Raw genomic sequence first — 23,162 nt, 5'->3', positions numbered from 1 at the left:
ATCTGTCAGCTTGCATGACATTTTTTGTCATGTGTGACATGCCAGTCATATCAGCAATGGTTTTGTATGTGATGGATGTCATATTTATGGTTCTTTTCTCCAGAGAATGTAGTAATGCTTTGGTGCATAAAGACAAAGGCAAAATCACACAACAATTTGATCCTGGTATGTGAGTCTATATATACAGAAAGTACAGGTCATGCACATGTGTGATTGTCACATACTCTTCGACAAACTGGCTTCACAGAGGCAGGAACGAAGAACATGGCTTATGCGATTGTCCTTGATACGCTTTTTTTTTTTCCCCCTTTTTCCAAGAAGCTGAAAGCAGAGTAAGGAGCAGTGATTGATTACATGTTTAGGCCGGTGTCTCAGGGGAAAGGGCTTAGAGTTCATGAGCTCCAGTCTGGTCCTGCGTATATTCTTTCTTTATTATCTATATTGGATAATTATGGATCAATAAAATAGTTGTCTTGGCATGTGGTTGCATAATTAATTTATGTACTAACAATAGAGCTTACAATTGATCTTACATGCGCCATTTTACTTGAGACTTTGCTGTGTTTAGCTCTCAGCATGAGGACCAAACATGTCAATGCAATTATGAAAAATCAGAAATGGAGAAGAGTTCAAACATTTTGTACAGCTTGGATCACTGTAAAGAAGAGAGGTATGCTAATATCAATATTGATAAATGACATCATACATATCATAATATGGTTAAAACCATGATATGTTTTTTTTTTTTTTTTGGCCATATCATCCACACCTATTCTGAGGAATAAAATAATTGCTAGTGAACCTGCACATACAGATGACCTGTACCATTTATTTCAATCATAAATAAAAACTCCAACTCAAACAGTTCAAGAACTCTGTATGCACCGATGTATAAAAGATGATGAAAGGAATAGAGCAGCATGATTTTAAAATGTTCACAACAAAACAAACCACTGGGACATTTCATAAACAGAAAATCCAGTTACAGTCTGCTCTAGGAATATTTAATATTCATGCTCAGTGTTGTTTGTCATCATGCAGCTCATTAGGCTTTAAGCACCTGTTTGAGGCGAGCAGGCCAGGAAGCAGAGAAGGTGAACTCAGATTAGACCCTGCCATGTGCTACTTAAGCATCTTTCCAATGTAAATAATGAGAGAGGCATCACGCTGCATATTTGTCCTCATCATGTGTTGCAGTGAGTGTTGATGTGTCTGATGTTGATCCAGAGTGGTAAAAAAATCTGTTGTGTGAAGTGTGTATGTCAGCTCATTAGTAATATGTTCTTTTTACCAGAGTAAAGATCCATAAAGTGACAGTACAAAAAGTTCATTTCAATACTTCACTGAATATGGCATCAAATGACATTACAGCAATTCCATTTTTTTTTCTTTTATTAAATCATTTCCCAGGAACTTTCTAGGACATTTACCTTATATATGACAGCTGCTGCCCACGGATCATCATCTTAGGATGACTCACATTTGCCGACATCTTTAACTTTAAAGTCAACAACATGACCTCTAATGACCCTTAACTGTGAAACACACTCAGATAAACCATTCCTCAAACAATTCTCATTTGATCTTTTGTTAGATGTTAAATATACAGAATTACTCACTGGTAGAGCTTACTAACTTTCATTTTAAAGTCCCCCACAATAAATCCCCATGCCAACCCCCCCCCAAAAAAAACAACAACAAAAAAACCAAAGAACCAAGAAGAATATGAACAACATTCAGATTTCATGGATTGTAAAAAAATAAAGGAAAGAAAAATACATATAATTTGACACTTAAATATTAACAATCCCAATTCTGGTGAGAAAGCCAAATAAATAAAATTCTAACCCAATGGGATTCTTCTTTTAATATGCAGTACATAAGTACATTTAGTGTAAGTAAACTGACTCTGCTGGGTGACATGATCTAGACAGTGACTCTCACTGGCCCCTAATGTTATGTGTGTGTGTGTGTGTGTGTGTGTGTGTGTGATATTATATATCTTTTTTTTTTACAAGTTATATGGAATGTCAGTGGCATAACCCTTTAAAAGCAGGATAATCACTAGCTACTGTATAATTTTTAGTAACTACTCTCAAAACAGCAACAACCCTTCACAACTAGTTGTATAGCTAGTTATCAGACAAGAACAAGGAATTCAAATCTGGATCTGCTGATGGGACCTGGAAGTTTCTGGATAAGTTTATACTTTTCTAGAATAATACTAGGATATTGTTCACTTTCATATTTTCCGGGTGTTTTCCATGAGTTCAAAAAACTAGTTTATCATTTTCCAGATTTTCAAGGACAGATCGGAACCCTCATGAATAATCACATGCATAACTCATTTATGCAAAATTTAGAGGTGATTATAATCTACTATACATAGTACTGTTGATTCTATTTAGTCAGAAGGTGTTAATATTAATGTACTCTTTGTAATGTTAGCATTTATATAGTAACAAGCAACACATTTATTTAGCATTTTTGGAAGGACCCTCCAGTACTTTTTAGCAGACAGAGGTAAAGCTGTAACATTTCTGACACAGGAAAGTCTCTCAGTAACATAAGCTAAATTTTTTGTCTTATTAACTATAAGTCAGAGTAAAACTTATTTGCAGACATTCCATCCATCCATCCATCCATCCATTTTCCGTACCGCTTATCCTACACAATGGGAGCCTGGAGCCTATCCCAGGGAACTCGGGGCACAAGGTATGGGACACCATGGACGTGGTGCCAACCCATCACAGTGCACAATCACACATACACACACACACCAGACAATTTGGAAATGCCAATCCACCTACAACACACGTCTTTGAACTGGGGGAGGAAACCAGAGTACCTGGTGGAAACCCGAAGCACAGGGAGAACATGCAAACTCCGTGCATACATGGCGGAGGTGGGATTCGAACACCTCCAGCCACAGTGGCCTCCTGCAGACATTCAACAATATTAAATGTGACTATAAACAGATAAAACCTTCTTTATTTATTTTTTTTTTCATATTTGCATTGGCAAATTCCTCTGGTATAAGAGGAATAAAAACTTAATAAGCTGTTATCGGAAAATAATCCACTTCAGGGTAGTGACAATCAATAATCAACTTCATGTTTATTCCTAAATTATGTTCATAAAAAATGTATTTAGGTCATTAAGTCTTTTCAACAAATTCTAGAATCTCCAGCGTTGCATGTGTTTTTCCTTTCTTATACTATCTCTTGGGGGGTGGGTGTGTGTGTGTGTGTGTGTGTGTGTGTGTGTGTGTGTGTGTGTGTGTGTGCAGATGTCCAGATAAAGTCTCCCAGGAAAAAGACTTAGGCTTTGATGGTTGAACAGTAAAAAATGTCAACATGGCTTCACCAGCATCACTCCAGCAGAGGTGTTTTTGTGAGCCACTGTTCGTACAAGAGCCAGGAGACTGATCTTATGTAACTGTTCTATTTTGGAGACTGGGGGAAAAATGATTTAAGAGCAAAATGCACTTAACATGACAGCACTGCCTGATTCCCAGTAGGCTGTGCTTTGAGTGCTCTAAATTCAATCTGAGAGCTGCTCAAAATGACAATGAAAAATAAAAAAAAAACCCTGACAGAAACATTAACTCCTGGAATCATTCAAATCGGTCAAATGTTCAGCAACTCATTGCATTAGGAGTGGTCTGGTTAAGCAACTGGACTCTTATCTTAAACCTGACAAATCTCCTAGCAAACATCTGCTGATTGGAGACATGACACATTGTCCTGTGCTCCCTTGGACTCTCAGCTTTTAGATATAGTTTACAAAGCCCTGATGATGTTATTTTTGCTTCGTCCCCCCCTTTGTTTAAGCCTCACAGGCATACACACATATGTATTCACATACACAGACTCAATCAGACCCTATTGAAAGTTTGTTCCTCATTAGTGTGGAGTGATTGTTCCAAAGGACTTCAGGACAAACTCACGTCTCTGTGTCACGATAACCCCCTATTCCAGCCCAGCCAAGAAGCCTGGACTCACTTCATACAAACAAATAACCACAGCATAACATTTACAGAGTGGCTTACAATTGAGACAGGATACAATTAAGCAGTTGAGGATTAAGCGTTTTGCTCAAGGACCCAACGACATTGGGTGCATTGGTGGTGCTGAAATTTGCAGCATTCTTATCAGAAGTCCAATGCCTTCAACAGTTAGAAGAAGCAGAGAGAATGCAAGTGCTGCAGGGCAGGAGATTTAAATCAGACTGGACAGCTAGAACAGCAAGTCAAAGCATGCTCCTCTCATTCTCCTGCTTTCTATTCCTCAGGGACAAAAAACAAACCTTTCAAATATTTCTCAAACCTTCTTTGAAGCAAACCCTAACGGGAAAGCCCAGAGTCATAATGCCAGTAAATAGAAAGCAGTTTACATAGTACTGATCCAGTATGAGATCTTTGGATTCATAAAGTGAAAGTAATTTTGTTTTCACTGTTTGTGCTCCTTTCTTTTTCCAGAAAAGTGCTTCCAGATTTGAAGTTGAAAAATGTTTATCTACAGCCTTGGATAGGGTCAGCTTGGATAGGCTAGGGTCAGTTTGTTTTTTTAAACCATAACTACATTATGTAAGGTGCATTTTCTGATTAAAAACAACAGCAACAACATTTGCAAATCATGGTTAAACTTTACTTACTATAGTAGTCAGTCATAATACTTATTCAGATAAGATCAGATTTTTCAATATCAAGGGCCTGGTGTAAAACATTTGCAGGTGCTACTTTATGATATATTTCTGTCTGGATCCACCAGTCGTGTTTTACTCCCTTATCCCTGACAGGAATTACTGAACAATGTGTGGGAAAGTTTTTAGACTGCTCCTAATCACTGTATTTAGTATTTACATAAAGTCATTTTATACAAATAAGCAGTTGTACCTCTTCAGTAAGACAGGCACTCACACACACCCACACAAACTTTTAAACAGTACTCAAATATTAAATTATATGTATGTTCTGACTTGCAAAGAAACATCCGAAATATGACTTGATGACAGCTTGAAATGTAGTGATGACAGTTATTTCATGCATTTTTGCACTTGACATCTGTAAAAGCTCAAGTAGTAATCAAAACAAATGATACTCTTTTGTTGACATGGGGCACTTGAAGAGCTGTCATCTATAACCTCTTTCATGCAAATAAAGAGTCCAAAGAAGATTAAGTTCAAAGAAGCAGTTGAGAAAAAGAATCAGGGGAGAAGTGAAATTCTGTTGAGTTTGACAGGTTAATTCCCCTCCCCCATTACTCACCAATTCCCAATACATTTTTTTTCTGATTAAGATAACTCATACTAAGTTAATCTTTCTTTCCTTTAGTCCTCCTGTTCATTATGTACAAAACTCTACCACTGCAGATGATGAAAAAGTATTGTAAAACTACAGTGAAGACTCAACTAACAACTCTGATGAATGCGTAGTGATTTCTAGTCAATAAGTACTATGGGAGATAAAGGTAGAGCTACACAGAAGATAGGAGGACTCTTGATAAACTGGTAAAGTCAGCATTTTACATCAGAGATAGTAAAGCGTTCCTTTGAAAACTTTCTGAAGAATGTAGTAATGAGGAATGAAAGAAAGGCAGTGTATCTGTAGTTTGCCCGCAACCGCACACCACAGTGGCAGATAATAAGGTAATAAAGATTCTACCAATTGCTGAATAAGTGTTCAAACTCTCAATGTTCATTTAATCAGGGGTCCAACTTCCATACTGTCAATTACCTCTGTCGCTTTGAATGAAGTCGATAAAGAGAGACAATGCAAAAAAATTGAATAAAATATGCCGCAATGAAAGACTAGCACAGATTTTGACGTCTAGGCTAAACTTGCTCTCACCCCATGGAGCAACCACAAAAAAAAAGCCCTCTTTTTCACTGAAGATGTTAGAGATGATTTTAGCAGAACAGGTTTTCTGAGATTAGCAGGATTGCCCGGCTGGGCAGGCTGGATGAGGTTTGGCTACTGGAGTTGTACTCAGTGATTGCACTTTCAGGACAACTTTCAGGCTCGTTTAGGTGTTTCAGAGTATATACATGGATATTACGCATTAATATATTTTCAGTGAGAGTGTGTATTCGTCAATGTACCTATAGATGACTCCATTTTGATGCAGGAACATGAGGGCAGATGTGACTTCAGCAGCATAAAAACGTGAACGGGCCTCATCAAACTTCCGCGAGCGCTGGATCTGGAACATTAGGTCTCCTCCGTTCACATATTCCATAACAAAGAATAACCGATCCTGTGGTGAGACAAAGACAGAGAGAAGGGAGATGTAAGATTCCACAATGTTTTTGGGAGGTGGGAGGAAACTAGAGGACCTCGTGGAAACCCATACTGACAACATGCACAAAAAATCTACATAGAGAGTAACCCAAGTGACGGATTGAATGGGAGACTCTGGAGCAGTGTGATCCACTATGCCATCATGCTGTTCTAATAATATTTAAAAATATCTAATTGAAGTAAATAAGGGCTGTTTTTGTGAGTATTCACTCATGTGTAAGTCTCTATGATAGAATTTATACATTGCCTCAATTACGCCAATAAATGTAATTATTCTGACATTTAATTTCAATTGATTCTTTTAAGTACATGATATTCAACTGTCAGCTGGTTCACATTTATCCCAAATCATTTGTTTCTTCTTATTTATTATGTATGAAAAATAATTCAGTCCACTGCATTTAGTTATTTGGGTCAAGTAGCCCATTTATATATATAAAAGTGGGGTAACGTAAATAGCATAAAATCCGCAAGACATGATTTTAAGAAGTAGTATAGGGTTTTACTTTAAGTCAGGAAAGTAACATTTTGCCTTCGTGTCTGCACTAAGAGGTGTTCTGTATAGATGATGACATAAATGCAATTTTGGACCTAAATACCACTTTTCCAGCAGATTTAAAATATTTAAACCCCTGGTTATGCTGCTCTACCCAAACGCAGGAACATTTATTTCTCGACAAAAGAACAGCAACTGGACAAGAACAGTTAAAGAAAAAAAAATTAGCAATGCACCGTTGTGAGATCCCAAAATAATGCTCGAGCCTGCATCAGCCCAAAAGTCTCGTCACGATATGGATAACAAGTTTCCCAATGCACTAGTATTGTTCTTGTGCAATGCGAAACCAATTCTCGTTCCATACAAACACTACAAGTACAAAGGTATAGCAACAATAGACTTTTAACAGCGCAGCAGGATCAGTGTGCTCTTCAATCCAGAAGCTTCTTTGTGGCCCAGGGGAATAAGAAAAGGAAAGGTCAGCCTTCCTGAATTCCTGTTTGCTGATGTGGGAAATGGTGGGGGAATATATACAGATACCCACTGCACTATTTCTCATCATGGGCCATTGTTGCTTTTTTCATACAGCTCGCAATAAGGAAGGTGACAGACATATTTTCTAATCTCCTTACAGTGAAACAATGCAGAAAGTTTGCCAAAAAGGAAGAGACTTCCAGTACAGTAAAGTGAAGATTTGCTGTTCCATGTCCTGATATATCTTACTGACAATGAACTATACACTCATACTGACCATGAATTACACACTCATACTGACAATGAATTACACACTCATACTGACAATGAATTACACACTCATATATTAATATCATACTAAGGATGTGTGGAGAAAGGCAAAAATGCTTTATAGGACACAGTTCTGAATGTACCGAGTATTACCTTCAGTCTTCAGTGTTCAGTGTGTCAAGAACGAAGTGCTGGGAATTGTCATGTCCTGGCAAACCAGTGACTTTATTAGCCAGAATGCACCACGAACTACAAACATGGCCGACGACTTCAACTCCCAAAGTGACACACTGTCACAGCACCTCCACTTGAAAACTAATCAGACACACCTGTTACCAATTACAATATCAATGACACCACATTACTTAAGAGACTCTCTCACACAGCCATTGTGAGGTATACACTCAGTTATGGTTTGTTGCTGCTGTTATCAAGCCTTGATAGTACGGTTGTTTATTTTGGTTTTGACTTTGTTCTTTTTGGCTTGTTTGGACTGATTGCCTGACCTCTGCCTGTCTTTGTTTGTTGATTTCTGCCTGATCCCTTGGACTTATTTTATTAAACTGCCATCCCTGCTTCTGTCCGAACCCTCATTACGTGGCAGGAATGTTAAACAGTATATCACACGTTCTAGGTGTTCTGAATGTGGCCAATAAACATTTAAGTCTACACTCTTAAAAAAAGCCTTAAGAGTTCTTTGCTTGCCTCTCTGGGGAAACCGTTAAAGGTTCTATGTAGAACCAAGTGTTTCTCTATCAGAATTAGTTACATGTAGAACCCTTTAAGGAAGTTAAGTACTCTTAACTATCCAATGAGCCCTTAAAGAAGAAATTGTCATAGCTAAAATGAAAAATATTGGAAACCAATTTTTTTTCCAATGCAGTACCAGAAAACTATATTTCTAGTGTTAAAAAGGCATTAAAAATTTAAATGAATGTCCATATTTCTCAAAGTAGAATCAGAAGCATAGCCAGGGGGTCAGTGATTTGTTTAAAAAGTGGTGAATATCACAAAGTTAATATAAATCATAACTACAGGGTGTATCCAAAGTCTCCATACATGGGGGTGATTAACACTTTTTACCAAAATGCCTTCCAAAAATTTTTCAGATAGTCTTTAAGAATGCCTTTGACAAAAGAACGTATTGAAATCATTTTCATGACTGGATCAGGAAGCTGTCGCAAGGGTGCAATGGACTTTAACAGTAAACATAGCAAGCACATTACACGCTACACTGTTGCCAAACTTATTAGCAAATTCAAAGACAGGAAGTGTTGCGGACCAACCAAGAAGTGGACGTCCACGAACATCCACAGACGAAGGCAGAACCGATGTGAAAAAAACAACAACAACAATTTGTTAAATATAGGTGTTCAACAATTATTGGCACAACTATGAATTCATATGAGAAAAATATATTTGAAGTATATTCCCAGTGATATTTTAATTTTTTTTTAGTATACCTGGGTAACTAAGAACAGGAAATTGTTCAACCATGATTTCCTGTTTCACAGGGGTATAAATATGAGGTAACACATAGGCCAAATTCCCTTAGTCATTCATAACAATGGGGAAGACCAAGGAATATACCTGTGATGTGCGGCAAAAGATTGTTGAACTTCACAAAATGGGAAGTGGCTATAAGAAAATAGCACAAGCATTGAAAATGCCTATTTCCACCATCAGGGCAATAGTTAAGACGTTCCAGTCAAATGGAAATGGTATGAATCAACCTGGAATTGGACATGTGTCTATATTGTCTCTATGCACTGTGAAGAGGATGGTTCGAGTGGCCAATAAATCTCCAAGGATCACAGCTGGAGAATTGCACAAGTTCTGTCTTGGGGTCAGAAAGTCTCCAAAACTACAATCTGAAGTCACCTACATCACCACAAGTTGTTTGGAAGGGTTTCAAAAAAAGCCTCTACTCTCATCCAAAAAAAACCCCTCAAGCATCTTCAGCTTGCCAGATACTACTGGAACTTCAAATGGGATCGGGTTCTATGGTCAGATGAAACCAAAATAGAGCTTTTTTGGCAATAAACAACAGAGGTGGTTTTGGCACACACAGAGAGGTAGGCATATGGAAGAGTACCTCATGCCCACGGTTAAATATGGTGGTGGATCTTTCATGTTTTGGGGCTGTTTTTCTGCCAGAGGACCTGGACATTTTGTTAGGATACATGGTATCATGGACTCTATTAAATATCACCAGATATTAAATGGAAACCTGACTGCCTCTGCCAGAAAGCTTACAATGGGCCATGCTTAGATCTTCCAGCAGGTCAATGATCCAAATTGATTTTGATACATCAAAATCAACACAAAAATGGTTTACTGACCACAAAATCAAGGTCCTGCCATGGCCATCCCAGTCCCCTGAAGTGAAAACCACAGAAAATCTGTGGGGTGAACTGAAGAGGAGAGTCCACCAGCGTGGACCTGGAAATGTGAAGGATCTGGAGAGATTCTGTATGGAGGAATGGTCTCAGATCCCTTGCCATGAATTCTACAACCTCATTATAGAAGACTCAGAGCTGTTATCTTGGCAAAAGGAGGTAGCACAAAGTATTTACTAAAAGGGTGTCAATAATTGTTGTACACCTATATTTAACAAAGATTTACAAAGACCTCTGTTTTGTTTTCAATTGTTTGATATCCATGACAGCAGAGTATTTTTGTGATTTTTTTAAAAACTAAAGATCAAAAGGTTAAACAATAAACACAATTTTTCACAGACTTCTTTGCTCATATTTACCAAGGCGTGCCAATATTAGTGGAGGGCACTGTACTACATGGCCAAAAACACACCCAAATGTGTATTTTGAACATCCTTTTGCAGATTGATTCCCCCATTGCTGTTACAGTAATCTCCACTCTTTTGGGAAGGCTTTCCACTAGATTTTGGAACGTGGCTGTGAGGATTTGTCCACTCAGCCACAAGAGCATTAGTGACATCAGGCACTGATGTTAGTTGAGAAGGTCTGAGGTGCAGTCAGCGTTCCAGTCCATCTCAAAGGTGTTCAGTAGGGTTAATATCAGGACTCCATGCAGGCCACTTGAGTTCTTCGATTTTAGCCTTGGCAAACCATGTCTTCATGGAGCTCGATTTGTACACAGGGCCATTGCCATATTTAACAGGTTTGGGCCTCTTAGTTCCAGTGAAGGGAAACTGTAATTGTAATCCAGGGTCATGGTGGGTCTCAAGAACATTGTGCCAATCTTTTATAGGGTACAATTCACACACTCATTGACACCTACGGGCAGTTTAGCATAGCCAATCTGCCTACCTGCATGTTTATGGACAGTGGGAGGAAACAGGAGAACCTGAAGGAAGCCCACAAAAACACGGGGAGAACATGTAAAACTCTGCACAGACAGTAACCTGATCTCATGGTCAAACCAGGGCCGTCGGGGAATTAATTAAATTAATTAATATTCAAAGTAAAACAATCTACATTTTGTACTGAACACATGCACCATTATGCTGTCCAGTACATTGTGTATGTCTTGTTCTTTATATAGAGAACAGTTTTAAACAGGATGCTTAGAAATTGTTTAAATGTGCCAAGAATCCTGAAGGAGGTCCACCCAATCAAATGTGAACAAACAGTGCCTACTCCTAATTAGAAGCAGACAAATAATGTCTTCCGGATGGTGTGAGCTGCAGTACTACAGCTCTGATAGGGAGATAGCAGAGCAGACACGGCCCTACGGACTGGAGCCTGAATTGCACACTGGCTACTCTCTGAAACAGGATGATTAATACAGAGAACAACAAAAACAGAGCACGTGTCAAGTTATTCAATTCATGAGACATGCCAAGCACATCAGCTGCAGCTGTTTTTAGAGACTCTAAAGAAAGTGGTGAGCATGAATATCAAAATAAATAAAGCTATATCAACTTTAGGAAGAACTATGCACTCATACTCCTCTTCCACATCCTATTGCAAAATCGCAGAGGAAGTAAAATGAGGAACCAGGGCTAAACAATCAGTAACATAAAGAGACAGTCTTTGTCTTGAAGCCACCAAGTACTGTGAAGAGCACATTGAAAAAAAAAGTGAGAGAGGGAAAAAAAATTGCAAATATATTCTCACGTAAAAAGCAACACTGCTGAACTTTTATTTTATTTTATTAATCTATTAGAGAAGAAGACAGATGAACGACATGTTGAAATCCTAAAATTGTTCTTATGTCTGTGTATCAAGTGTAGAAATGACCAGTGCTGATCAATTATCAATATCACTGGAGGGCACTGTCAATACATTACTTATTTAACTGATGGTGCAGTAAGCCATGCATCCTCTCTATTTTCATTTAATTGGTTGTCAAATCCAGCCAGTCACAATAATGCAGACTTTGAGAAATTCAATAATGTGTGCATTTTAGTCACAATTTCAATTATCACTGAGTGCTAGTAGCAAGTCCCAGAAAGCAATAAAGAGTTCTGTAAAAAAAAACACTAAGCAAGACAGTGCACAAACAACAGACCTGGCAAGGTTCTACAAGAGCATCATTTAATAAGAGCAAAAAGTAAATAAAACAAAAAACAAAACAGCCATCATTAAGTCACAAAAAGCAACACTAGGGAGAGGGTGAGGTTGTCTAAGTTAGGGGTTTCACAGGATAATCCACCTGCAACACCCGATCGGCCCTACTTCTCTCCAATCACACAATCATTTAATTTTTTTTTTCTAGAGTGCATATTATAATTTGCACAGTAACGCCCTTGCAATTAACTTAATTTTTAATTAAAATTTTGTCTATATAAACAATTAAAGCTATTAAACAAATAGACTAAATCCTCTCTGTGTGCCAGTGTTACACTGACATCTATTACCACTAACACTAAATGTTTACTCAAATAGTAGTACATATACACTGACTCCAAGATTTACATCACAGTAAATATTCTATATTTCTATAATTATTGATCAAAAACACTAAGGAGGTCAATGAAGACACGAAGGCTTGGGAAAGAGGCTGGATCAGCATTCAGCGAGCACACTGATAGAATGACCCCATCTTGCTTCTACTTGTGCTTTGGGTTACTGTACCTGAACTTGCACAGCCACATGAGCATGGGGGAGGTTCAAGCTACGGTCATTTATTCATAAAATATCAAACTTCACATTCCATTGAAATGGAATAAAGAAAGAAAAAAAAAAAACGCACATACACACACACACATGCTCCTGTTTGACCCAAACCTTCTCATTTTTCACAAAGCCTACTTCCTTTTCATTTTAATTCAATACTTCACTGTCCGTATTTGTATATCAAAGCATGATTGGCTTTTATATTTTATGATGTAATAACAACTTTCCCATCACACATTCACACTTTCCTATGACACAGATTTTCCAATTCGATTTTCAGTTCCACTTTCTTTCCAAAGAATACAGTGAAACCACCTTTAAGAGCAAACCGAGCCTGAAAACACACCTTCCATTCCTAGTCGAATTCAAGAGCACAGATTAAAATCAAACTCTTTTCATCAACTTGAACACTTTGCACAAGTTAAACCTGAACTGAACTTATAAGCTTTACTAAAATAGTAGCTTTCCAGCTCTTTCTGCATTTCTGCAGCTTTACTTCGGTCTCACTTTGACCAACAATATCACACATGCATACAACTATAGCTGCCAGAGACAGAAAGAGAGATAGAGGGAAAAATACACAATGAGAAGCAAATTCAGCGCTTACACCTCTGGCTCATCTTCTAATGATTATTCCAGTGAGATACAGTGCATTTATGATAATCAATTAATTGATACTACTGTAAAACTATAGTACGGTATTGTATTTCAGCATTACTGCAGTTTTCCTGAACTTTTAAATGACCTCATTCAGCAGTAATAACCGGTTTTCTTTTTTAAGGTATTACATGTATTGTTAAGTGTGTGTATGTATGTGTGCGTGTGTGTGCGTGTGTGTGTGTGTGAATGTGTGTTATGTTCTTTAAACTTTCTTGAACCTGCTTGACCCTAACCCTTCTCTTTAGCCACAAGCTATCATGCAAGCATCATAAACTCCACAATCACAAGAACAATTCTTCACTCCAGCTCCATGCAAATCATCTCAACTGCCATTCCTCAACCTCCCATCTCATCTCCTCTAATCCCCTCCTGCTTTGGCGCTTTCTCTCTCTGCACCAACATGTCTCTCTGTGGTCCTAACAGGCATTCTCAGAACCCGCTATGTAACATTATTTACATTGCTGCACTGTAATTATGGTTGATAAGAGCATGGCCGCGATTCCAGCACAGATTAACCACAGAGCCTGCGGTTCATCTGCAGTTCAACCTTGATCACTTCATCTCTTTATTTTCCTCCTCTTTCCTCTGTGCTTACTCTTCTACTCAGGACTCTTTGGATTTTTCTAGATCTCTCCTTCTTGTGCTCCCTAGCTCTGTTTCTGGACCACCTCTCTGCTCTCCTCAAAATGAATGTAAAAGTGAGTGGATGTGCCACAACAGGTCTGAAAGACATACAAACATATTTATAAGGGTTTTATAATGTGGTGTTGATAACAGCAATAGTTTCAGATTGCAGGAATTAACTTAACTATTATTTCATTCACCTTTCATACCAATTGTGTAACAACCTCTTGTCAACTTGATGAGTCAATTAGAAACAACAACAAAAAAAAACTAATTCATTCTCACACCGAATTTGACGTATTAAAGCAATCTGACACATTTCCTGCACAACTCTGCCTAGCAAAGCACAAAAGCATCACTCTAAACCACTGGAGTGTAAAGTCTGCTGAAAAATAATGCCAGGAACATGCCTTGTTTCCTTCCTGCTGAGGGACGAGATTAAAGCTACATCGCCCCCTTCTGGTAGCATGAGTTTCAGCAGCAGTATCTAAGGGCCTGTTTACACCTGGTCACTTCATGTGTTTTCTCTGATCTGTAGCTATCTGATTTGTTAAAACGGTTCCATTTACACTTGGCCACATAATATGTTTCTGCTAAACGGATATAAATCTGATATTCTATTCCCATGCAAAATGCAAATACACATTTCCGATTAATTGAAATATCAGCCAGCGTTATTTTTCTATATTTGGATTTGCGAATGCAGTCGAAAAGAAAACAAAACTGCTTGCTACAATGCTTACGCAACAAAAGGCGGCACTTATTATGTCGCTCTGCGGTAAATTACCTTGAGACTTTTTACTTTTCTTTGGCACTGTTGCCACATTCTAGTGTAACCGAGCTCACTCATTTTCCACGATATTTCTTCATATATACTTTTATTTCCATAAGTTCTAGATACATTTTGCTGCATGCTTTCGTCACACCATAAAGCAATGAGCGTCTGCGTTTCGCGGCTGCTCCATCCCTGAGTGTGGTCCATGTTTATTTTTGCTTCTGGCGCGGCTAAAGCGAGTGACGTGCTTCTGTTTGGGAGGAGAAAAGTGCTGACGTATGTGGTTTCAACAACCAGATGCATTTAGACTTGTTCAGTTTCGTCTGGAATGCGTCCCAGACCACCTCCTGATGTGGTTTGAGTGATCGGATTTAAATCCGTCTCGGATGCATTTCGGAAAGTATTTACACCTGGTCTTTTCACTATCAGATCAGAGAAAACGCATGAAGCGACCAGGTGTAAACAGGCCCTAAGCGATCACTGATGCAGTAAACATTATTTGAAATATTGGTTCAGAAAAATTTCCTGAGTTAAGTATACTGATCGATTGAAGCCACATTGGTTTAGTTCTAGTCGTAATTATCAGTTTAATCACTGCAAACAATTTTTAACAATATGATTTTTACCTTCTTTATTTGGCAATTTATAAAAGAGCACTTGGGCCAAGACTGTGCATTTTTGCACAATGAAATAGAAGTACAGTTGAAAAAAGAGTAAAGCTTAATTAGCGGTAAAAACTGCTGTTGAGAGGTGCAGAATGTAAATGGACAGAACACAAAATTATTTATTTATTTATTTAGATCATGCATAGTTAATTGTGAGAACAATGTGGTTACAAGATACTAAATAAGGACATTAAACTGTAATGAGATATGGTCTTGAAATAGAAATGTGCCTGTGGGATGTGTTTTATCCATTCATCCATCCATTTCCTATACTGCTTATCCTCACGGGGAGCCTGGAGCCTATCCTGGGGACTCGCGACACAAGGCGGGGGACACCCTGGATAGAGTGTCAATCCATCGAAGGGCACAATCGCACACACACTCACACACCCATTCACACACCATGGACAATTTAGAGATGCCACTCAGCCTACAGAACATGTCTTTGGACTGGGGGAGGAAACCCCCGAAGCACAGGGAGAACATGCAAGCTATATATATACTATAGCTATACACACATATATATATATATATATATATATATATATATATGTGTGTGTGTATCTATATATATATATATATATATATATATATATATATATATATATATATATATACCTATGTCTCTCTCACACACATTTTAGCTAATACATTTGAAAGATTTACAAACAAAATTCCCTGATATTCCCTGACTTCAACCCCAAAATGATAAAATTCCCTGACTTTCCATGACTGGAATAGAGTTTATTACATTACCATGACATTCCTGAAATTCCCTGCACATTCTGGTCCCTGCACATTCTGGATGTGGGTTGATTACTGTTGGGCAAGTCCTATACCTTGGTCTGGAAGCAGCAGAAAAGCTGGGTCAGGTAGGGGTGTTTTCTGGCCAGAGCGAGGATGCGTTTCTCAGTCAGAGTGCAGTCAACATCATCGTCCTGCAGGATGACATCTTTCTTCAACACCTTCACAGCATACACCTCATCTGTGCCTCTCAGTTCAGCTAGCATCACCTAGCATTAGGAGAGATGACATGAGAGAAATGGGCATTATAACCATTTTACCGTTTTGGAACCCTTTTTTTTTTTATTTTATTTTTTTTAAGAAATCTGCATTGATTCTAAATAATAGCCTGTTTAAATTTGTAACTAATTATGATTTAAATAATTATGGTGTTATAAGCATCTTATATCTTTGTATTATAGCTACATCTAGAACTTTCTGCAGTATAAAGCCAATATTTCAACATTTGTCAGTCTGTTGTACTTTTTAGTACGGATGTGCGATTGAAACCTATATCACTCAATTTCATGGTATTTTTGCAGTAGAGTTATACATGATGATATGAAAATAGCAAAATTCAACACTCTTTTGGCCACAAGTCACATCAGCATACAGGGTCAGTGTTTTTGCTTGAGGTGGTGGAACAAATTTGATGTGTTTCCACCCTTTTTAGATATGGGGTTTTACTTTACAAATCACAGATATTTGATTCACATCTGATCTTCCGTATCCGAACCACTCCCATATTATGGAGGAAGCTCCTTTTTTAATTCTTCTTCTTTGTCTTGGGTTTGAACTCCGCCTTCCGACATGCTTGTTCTTGCAAACATGTCAACAACTACATCATCAATATCACAAGATGACAAATTCATATCATAGGGAGGAATTGTACCGGTATATCATGGATGATATGATATGTCACAGCCCTACTTTTAAGTACTGCAAGTCAAGTAATGTACCTGAGATTAATATTTTCCAATTTTTCATGCACATCCATTGTCACTTTTTTAGCTGTATGATGTTAACGTTACAGCTCCAAACTCCTTTCCAATAGTGTGCTATATACAACCCCAATTCCAAAAAAGTTGGGACAATATGGAAGATGCTAATAAAAACAAAGAGAAGGAAAAGGACCATCCAAGCTGTTATCAGCGTCGGGTCCAAAAGCCAGCATCTGTCATGGTATGGGGGTGTGTCAGCACCCATGCCATGGGTAACTTGCACATCTATGAGGGCACCATTAATGCAGAAAGATATGTACACATTTTGGAGCAACATATGCTAGGGAAAATTCTGCTTGCTAAACCTGTCCAACCGGTGCCTTCAGCGCCCGAACACTTAATAGGTGTTATTAAAAGGAAAGGTGATGTTACACAGGGGTAAACAGTCGACTGTCCCAACTTTTTTGGTGTGTGTTGCAGTCATCAGATTTGACATGAGTGTATATTTTCAAAAATAAATTAAATTCACAAAGTAAAACATCAAATAAAGTGTTAATAATGTGTTTTCAATATACTACAGGGTGAACTGAATTTTCAAATTACTCTTTTGATTAGTTTTTTTTTTTGCCTTTTCTATAGTGTCCCAATTTTTTTGGAACTGGGGTTGTAAATAACAATATTATCTTGCATATCTTGCCCTCATGTAATCATGACTCTGTCACAGTGTATATGAAGAGACCTAACTATCTACATTTCCTTTTGCACTAGGTTTTACTTATTTACTTAAGTTTACTTATTTTTTTCCCACCTTTCCAAAGCTGCCTTTGCCCAGCACTTTGATGAAGGAAAAGTGATCAAGGCTCATCCTCTTTGACTGAACAATCTTCACATCTCCATTCTCATGGCCCTCATTCACTGTGCCCTGGAGCCCAGTAGCCATGGAAGAAGAGGATGAAGAAGACTTGTGCTCTTGACCGAAAGACAAAGCCTTGCGTATGCTTTCAAGCTCGTCCAGCTCTGAGACAGAAAGAAAAGGAAACAGTTCAGTGCTGAACGCATGGATGATTTCAATGACATGCTGTATAATGTTTCCATACAGACGTTTTAGAATTTTTTTAAAGCACATTTATGAAAAGTTGCAAAAAGAAAAGCAGATATTCACATGCAATTGACAGGGTGATAAGGGAAGCTCAATTCCAATGGCAAAAATACTTAAGTTCATTAACCTTCCTCTGCCTAATATGTATTACGCTAGTATGTGCTTTTGGAAGTAGCCATGGACAGACTAAAATGTTTAGTTACTACAGCAAATATTTAACAACAAAATCCTTTTTCGAATGTCTGTCATTTCACTTCATGATTTTTTATTTATTTAGAAATTTGCATTTAAACCAGTGGATGGAAATCCCACTGGAGACAGAGAAATCAAGTGTGAGAATAAGCTGTTCTTTACCTTGTTCACATGGTGATGTCGGAGCTGATTTGCAGCGATCAGATTCTTCTGATGAGGCTGGCTCTGAGGTGGCTGGCTGGGCATCCTGCCCTGGCGCCAACTGCATACAGAATAGACGCATTACATTCCTCATTACACTTGTCTTATTCATAGTACATTTAGCAGTCATTACTGTCTTTCTCTAATCTATCACCATCTATCTTCATCATTATCATCATCATTTTTAGTTTTATTTGTATAGCGCTTTTAACAATGCACATTGTCCCAAAGTAGCACTCATTTTCACCATCACTTCTTGTCACTTATTTCAGAATTAGAGTCATATTTATTTAGGATATTTGCAGCACATCGCCTCAATGAACACTTTATTGGGAACACCTGTATACCTACTCATTCATCCACTTATCTAATCAGCCAATCATGTGGCAGCAGTGCAATGCATAAAATCATGCAGATATGGGCCAACAGCTTCGAGTAAAGTTTACATCAACCTGATGATACATCAAATGATGTACATCATTTACATCAAGAATGGGAACCAACAGCATGAATCAATGGACCCAACCTGCCTTGTGTCAACAGTCCAGACTGGTGGAGGTGGTGTAATGGTGTGGCGGAGGTTTTCTAGTCACAATTTGGGTCCATTAGTACCAATCAATCATCGCTTTAGTCCTACAGCCTATTTGAGTATTGTTGCTGAACATGTGCATACATTCATGGCCCCAAATTACCCATCTTCTAATGACTACTTCCAGAATGATAATGCACCATGTCAGAAAGCACAAGTCATCTCAAACTGGTTTCATGAACATGACAATCAGTTCAGTGTTCTTCAACGGCCTTCCCAAACACCAGATCTAAATCCATTAGAACGTCTTTAGGATTTTGGGATGTGATAGAATGGAAGATTTGTAGCATGAAAGTGCACCTGAAAAATCTGTAGGAATTGCATGATGCAATCATGTCACCATGGACCAGAATCTCAAAGGAATGTTTAGAATATCTTGTGGAATCCATGCCATGAAGAATTGAGGCTGGTTTGAGATCAAAGGGAGGCGCTACCCAGTTTTTGTATAGTGTTCCTAATAAAGAGCTCGGTGAGTGTGGTTTATCATAGTATTATCACGGTTTGACAGCTCAAGTTATATTTACCTTTTTCCTGCGCTGAGTGCTGTTAGAGATCTTGTCTGGTGTCACTCCAAGATCAGACAAAACCTTGGCGATCCCTCTTGCATCCACCCCACAGTTAGGAGCTACATTAGTCTCACAACGCCGGTGAACATTCATTTTACAAACTGAAACATGGGCAGACAGAGAAAGAGTGAGATATGCAGGAAAATCACTCTAGAGCCCCTCTGCAGTTGCATGTAGCTCAGGCACTGAATGAACACTTTTATGAACCTAATGACTGAATTACTTTTAACAGGCTGAAGATGCCCCACCAGGGGGCACTACTACTCAAATAAAGTTCATATACATGATTGCTGAACAGGGAGGATCTGACCTGAGCTGACTCTGGTTAGATCTGATGAATGTATGAATATTTGAACAAATTGTGCATATATGAAGTAAAAGTAAAAACCCTTATTCACACACAGGCTATATTTAATTCTGCTACCATCATACAACTGTTTATTTATTTATTTATTTATTTATTTATTTATTTATTTATTTATTATTAATGTCAGTAGTAATTCTTCTGTCCTAGTGACTTAATGCTAAAAGTATTTGCATGTTGGGCCTGTCACGATTTATGTGAATATAATATGCATATAAGACCAAGCATTTACTGCACTCATTACTCAAATGCCTACAGCTAGGAACATTTTTCTCATTAGAGATGCACAGCTGTTGATCAGCTACAGACAGAAATATCTAACAGCTTCCTGCTTTACATTCATTCAGCTTCAAGTGTGAGAAAATAAAGCCTTCTTCTCACACTTGATATGAAAATGAGAACAACTTCTTCATTTGATCAGTCTCGTCTATCCTCAGCCGAGACCTGCATTCTTCAGAGATGATCATAGGCGTAGACAATCAATAAGACGATGCGTCCTTTTTTCAAGAACACTTAAAATAGTGAAACAATTGAAATAGTGGTTTGTGAAATTGATGTTTTTCTAGAAGCGTTATAATCATATACTTTCGAAGATACATTAAAAAACGAAGTAATTCAGATTGCCATGCAATGCCAATGTTAAACGTTTTTATTTCTATTCCAGCCCTAAAATAGGCCCTGCCTCCAGTCAGTACAGAGCTGCTCAGCTCTGAATTAATGGGGTGTACATAGTTTTTCAGAGAGTGGGTTCAGATTAAGATGAAATGTTCTCAATGTTTTTCTTGCTTTATCACTTGTCCTAAAAACAACTACAAAAAGCTTTAAAAAAATAATACAAACTACTCTTTCAACACAGCACATTCATTCATATTCATAACAACACCCTTAACTAAATGGTCTGCACTTATATAGCACTTTTTATCCTTAGTAGTTCTACAAAGCACTTTACACTGTTTCTCATTCACCCATTCACACACACACACACACACACACACACACACACACACACACACACACCAAGTCAAGGTGCTAGCCTGCCACTGGGAGCAATTTGGGGTTCAATGTCTTGCCCAAGGACACTTTGGAACGTAGGCCAGGAATCGAACCCTACGATCAGTGGACAACCCGCTTTAACACCTGAGCCACAGCCGCCCCAACTTAACAGCTGCCTTACCTTTGCACTGCAGACCTTGTCGCATCAGCCCCCAGAGTAAAGAGCCACAGTGATCGCAGAAGGTCGGTACTTTATAATTGTGAATACTAAACTTGTGAGGCATGTTTACACTGAAGCGCTGAGAGCCAACCTGTGCACAGAAATGAGATACACAACGCTCGCTGTTCATTTGTTTTGGACTCATTGCTCTGGAAAAACGCTATTTAATGTATCCGACTATAAAAGTCTATGAAATTAAGAGTGAAGACTGACCTCCTCTGGAGTGTCATCCTGCTTCTTTAGCCCAGGACACTTTGTGATGATGAGCTCGTGGCATCTTTTATGGACTACACAGGTACAAACTGTACAAAATAAATAAATAAAATTAGATTCACCTTAAAACCACTTTCAAAGTGTTAAAGGAAAGTTTGTCATCTTCTACAAGAATACTGATTATATTTATATTACATACTGGAATATCTTATCTTTCTCTAAATGAAAAGGGGCTAAAAAAGTGTAAAGAAAGCTAAGCACACATGAAAAGGTGAAAGGTCCCAACCTTGACATTGGTATCCCTGTTTTCCTAATACACCCCTGCAAATTAACACAGAAAACACACGTTAGACAAACCAAATATCATGCTCTGTCAAACGCATATACATGTCTGAATTTTCCACAGAACAGAATCCCAGCCAAAAAAAGTTTAATGCTTGTTGTGAGCAGTAGAGGACGCCATTTGCTCAAAAAAAACTAACACACAACAAGCAAGAAAAAATATAAAGTCACATCACGCTTACTGATGGCAGAAAAAAAAGACAACATTGTGTGGTGAGACAGACACACTGTTGTTTGGTGTCACACAGGCACACAGTTATGCAAATTGACTAACTGTACGGCCTTGAGTCCAAAAAAAGAACCCAGCAGAGGAGTAAAAATATCTCCAGCTGTCTGTCTGCTCCATCAGCAATTCTTATTGTGGACTTGCTTAAATAAGATGTCTATATCACAGTAGGCTATAGTACACTATACTACATGCAGTAATATATTACAAGGCACTTTTTTTTTTGATTGCATCATCGGTTGTGCCTCTTCAGAAGTACACAATGATTGTCATTTAACATTCAAAAGAGAAAAAATATGATATACTGTTTAATATATTGTATATACTCATTCCATCATCCTTCATCACATTGTCTCTGTATGGATAGGACACCTAAGGTGTTTTTCTTTGTTTTGTTGTTGTTGGTTTTACATTTCTGGCATCACCATGCAGACATTTCATTTGCATAAAAACAGGTGGATGGAAATCCCAGAAGATGGATTGGAAAGAGAAAGAGTGAGAGAGAGAGACAGAGAGAGAGAGAGAGAGAGAGAGAGAGAAGAAAACATTTACATGCTCGAAGTAATCGGATAACTGCCAAAAATACAATTTGGGCCATAATTCAATCACCATGCTCACAATGCACTTCAGTAATCCGATAACATGAAAACTCTGGTCTACAGGAGTCAACTAATAATCCCATTTATTTTAGCAGAATATTGTTCTGTTTTATGGACACACAAAACAAACTATATCTTTTTAATCCATCATGATTTGTATTTAATGACAATTGACTCAAGGCGTCTGGCTTCTAATGAGGTTAGCAGGTAAACAGTGATTTGGAAGTTTTATAGTTACGGATTTCACATAATGCTGTCCTTCTTTGAGTTGACATTCATTTGTACCAAAGACTAGATTTTTTTGTTGTGGCTTTTTTTGGCTGTTTACATGACCTGTTCAATAATCTGATAATGGAAGTGAATATTAGTGTGCATATTAGAGTATAATAATATTAGAGTGCAGGCACTCAGGAGCGACAGAGAGAGAGAGAGAGAGAGAGAGAGAGAGAGAGAGAGAGAGAGACCAT

The 23,162-nt window shown here is 38.1% G+C and overlaps 1 protein-coding gene across 1 annotated transcript in view; it reads right to left on the bottom strand.

Annotated features, from left to right (window-relative positions):
• Positions 1-23,162, bottom strand: part of prkcea (protein kinase C, epsilon a) — a 68,637-nt gene that overhangs the window by 10,366 nt on the left and 35,109 nt on the right. The window contains exons 4-11 of the mRNA XM_017484202.3: positions 21,815-21,849; positions 21,529-21,617; positions 21,277-21,406; positions 19,697-19,839; positions 18,545-18,644; positions 17,900-18,108; positions 16,207-16,380; positions 6,103-6,257 (exon numbers count right to left, since the gene is read on the bottom strand). Of these exons, the coding sequence (XP_017339691.1) occupies positions 6,103-6,257; positions 16,207-16,380; positions 17,900-18,108; positions 18,545-18,644; positions 19,697-19,839; positions 21,277-21,406; positions 21,529-21,617; positions 21,815-21,849 (1,035 nt within the window). The remainder of the gene's footprint in view (positions 1-6,102; positions 6,258-16,206; positions 16,381-17,899; positions 18,109-18,544; positions 18,645-19,696; positions 19,840-21,276; positions 21,407-21,528; positions 21,618-21,814; positions 21,850-23,162) is intronic.

The sequence above is a fragment of the Ictalurus punctatus genome, chromosome 13 (assembly GCF_001660625.3).
Source record: "Ictalurus punctatus breed USDA103 chromosome 13, Coco_2.0, whole genome shotgun sequence".
Classification (NCBI taxonomy): Eukaryota; Metazoa; Chordata; class Actinopteri; order Siluriformes; family Ictaluridae; genus Ictalurus; species Ictalurus punctatus.
The sequence above is the reverse complement of the archived record's forward strand: the minus strand, read 5'-3'. Positions and strand labels throughout refer to the sequence as shown.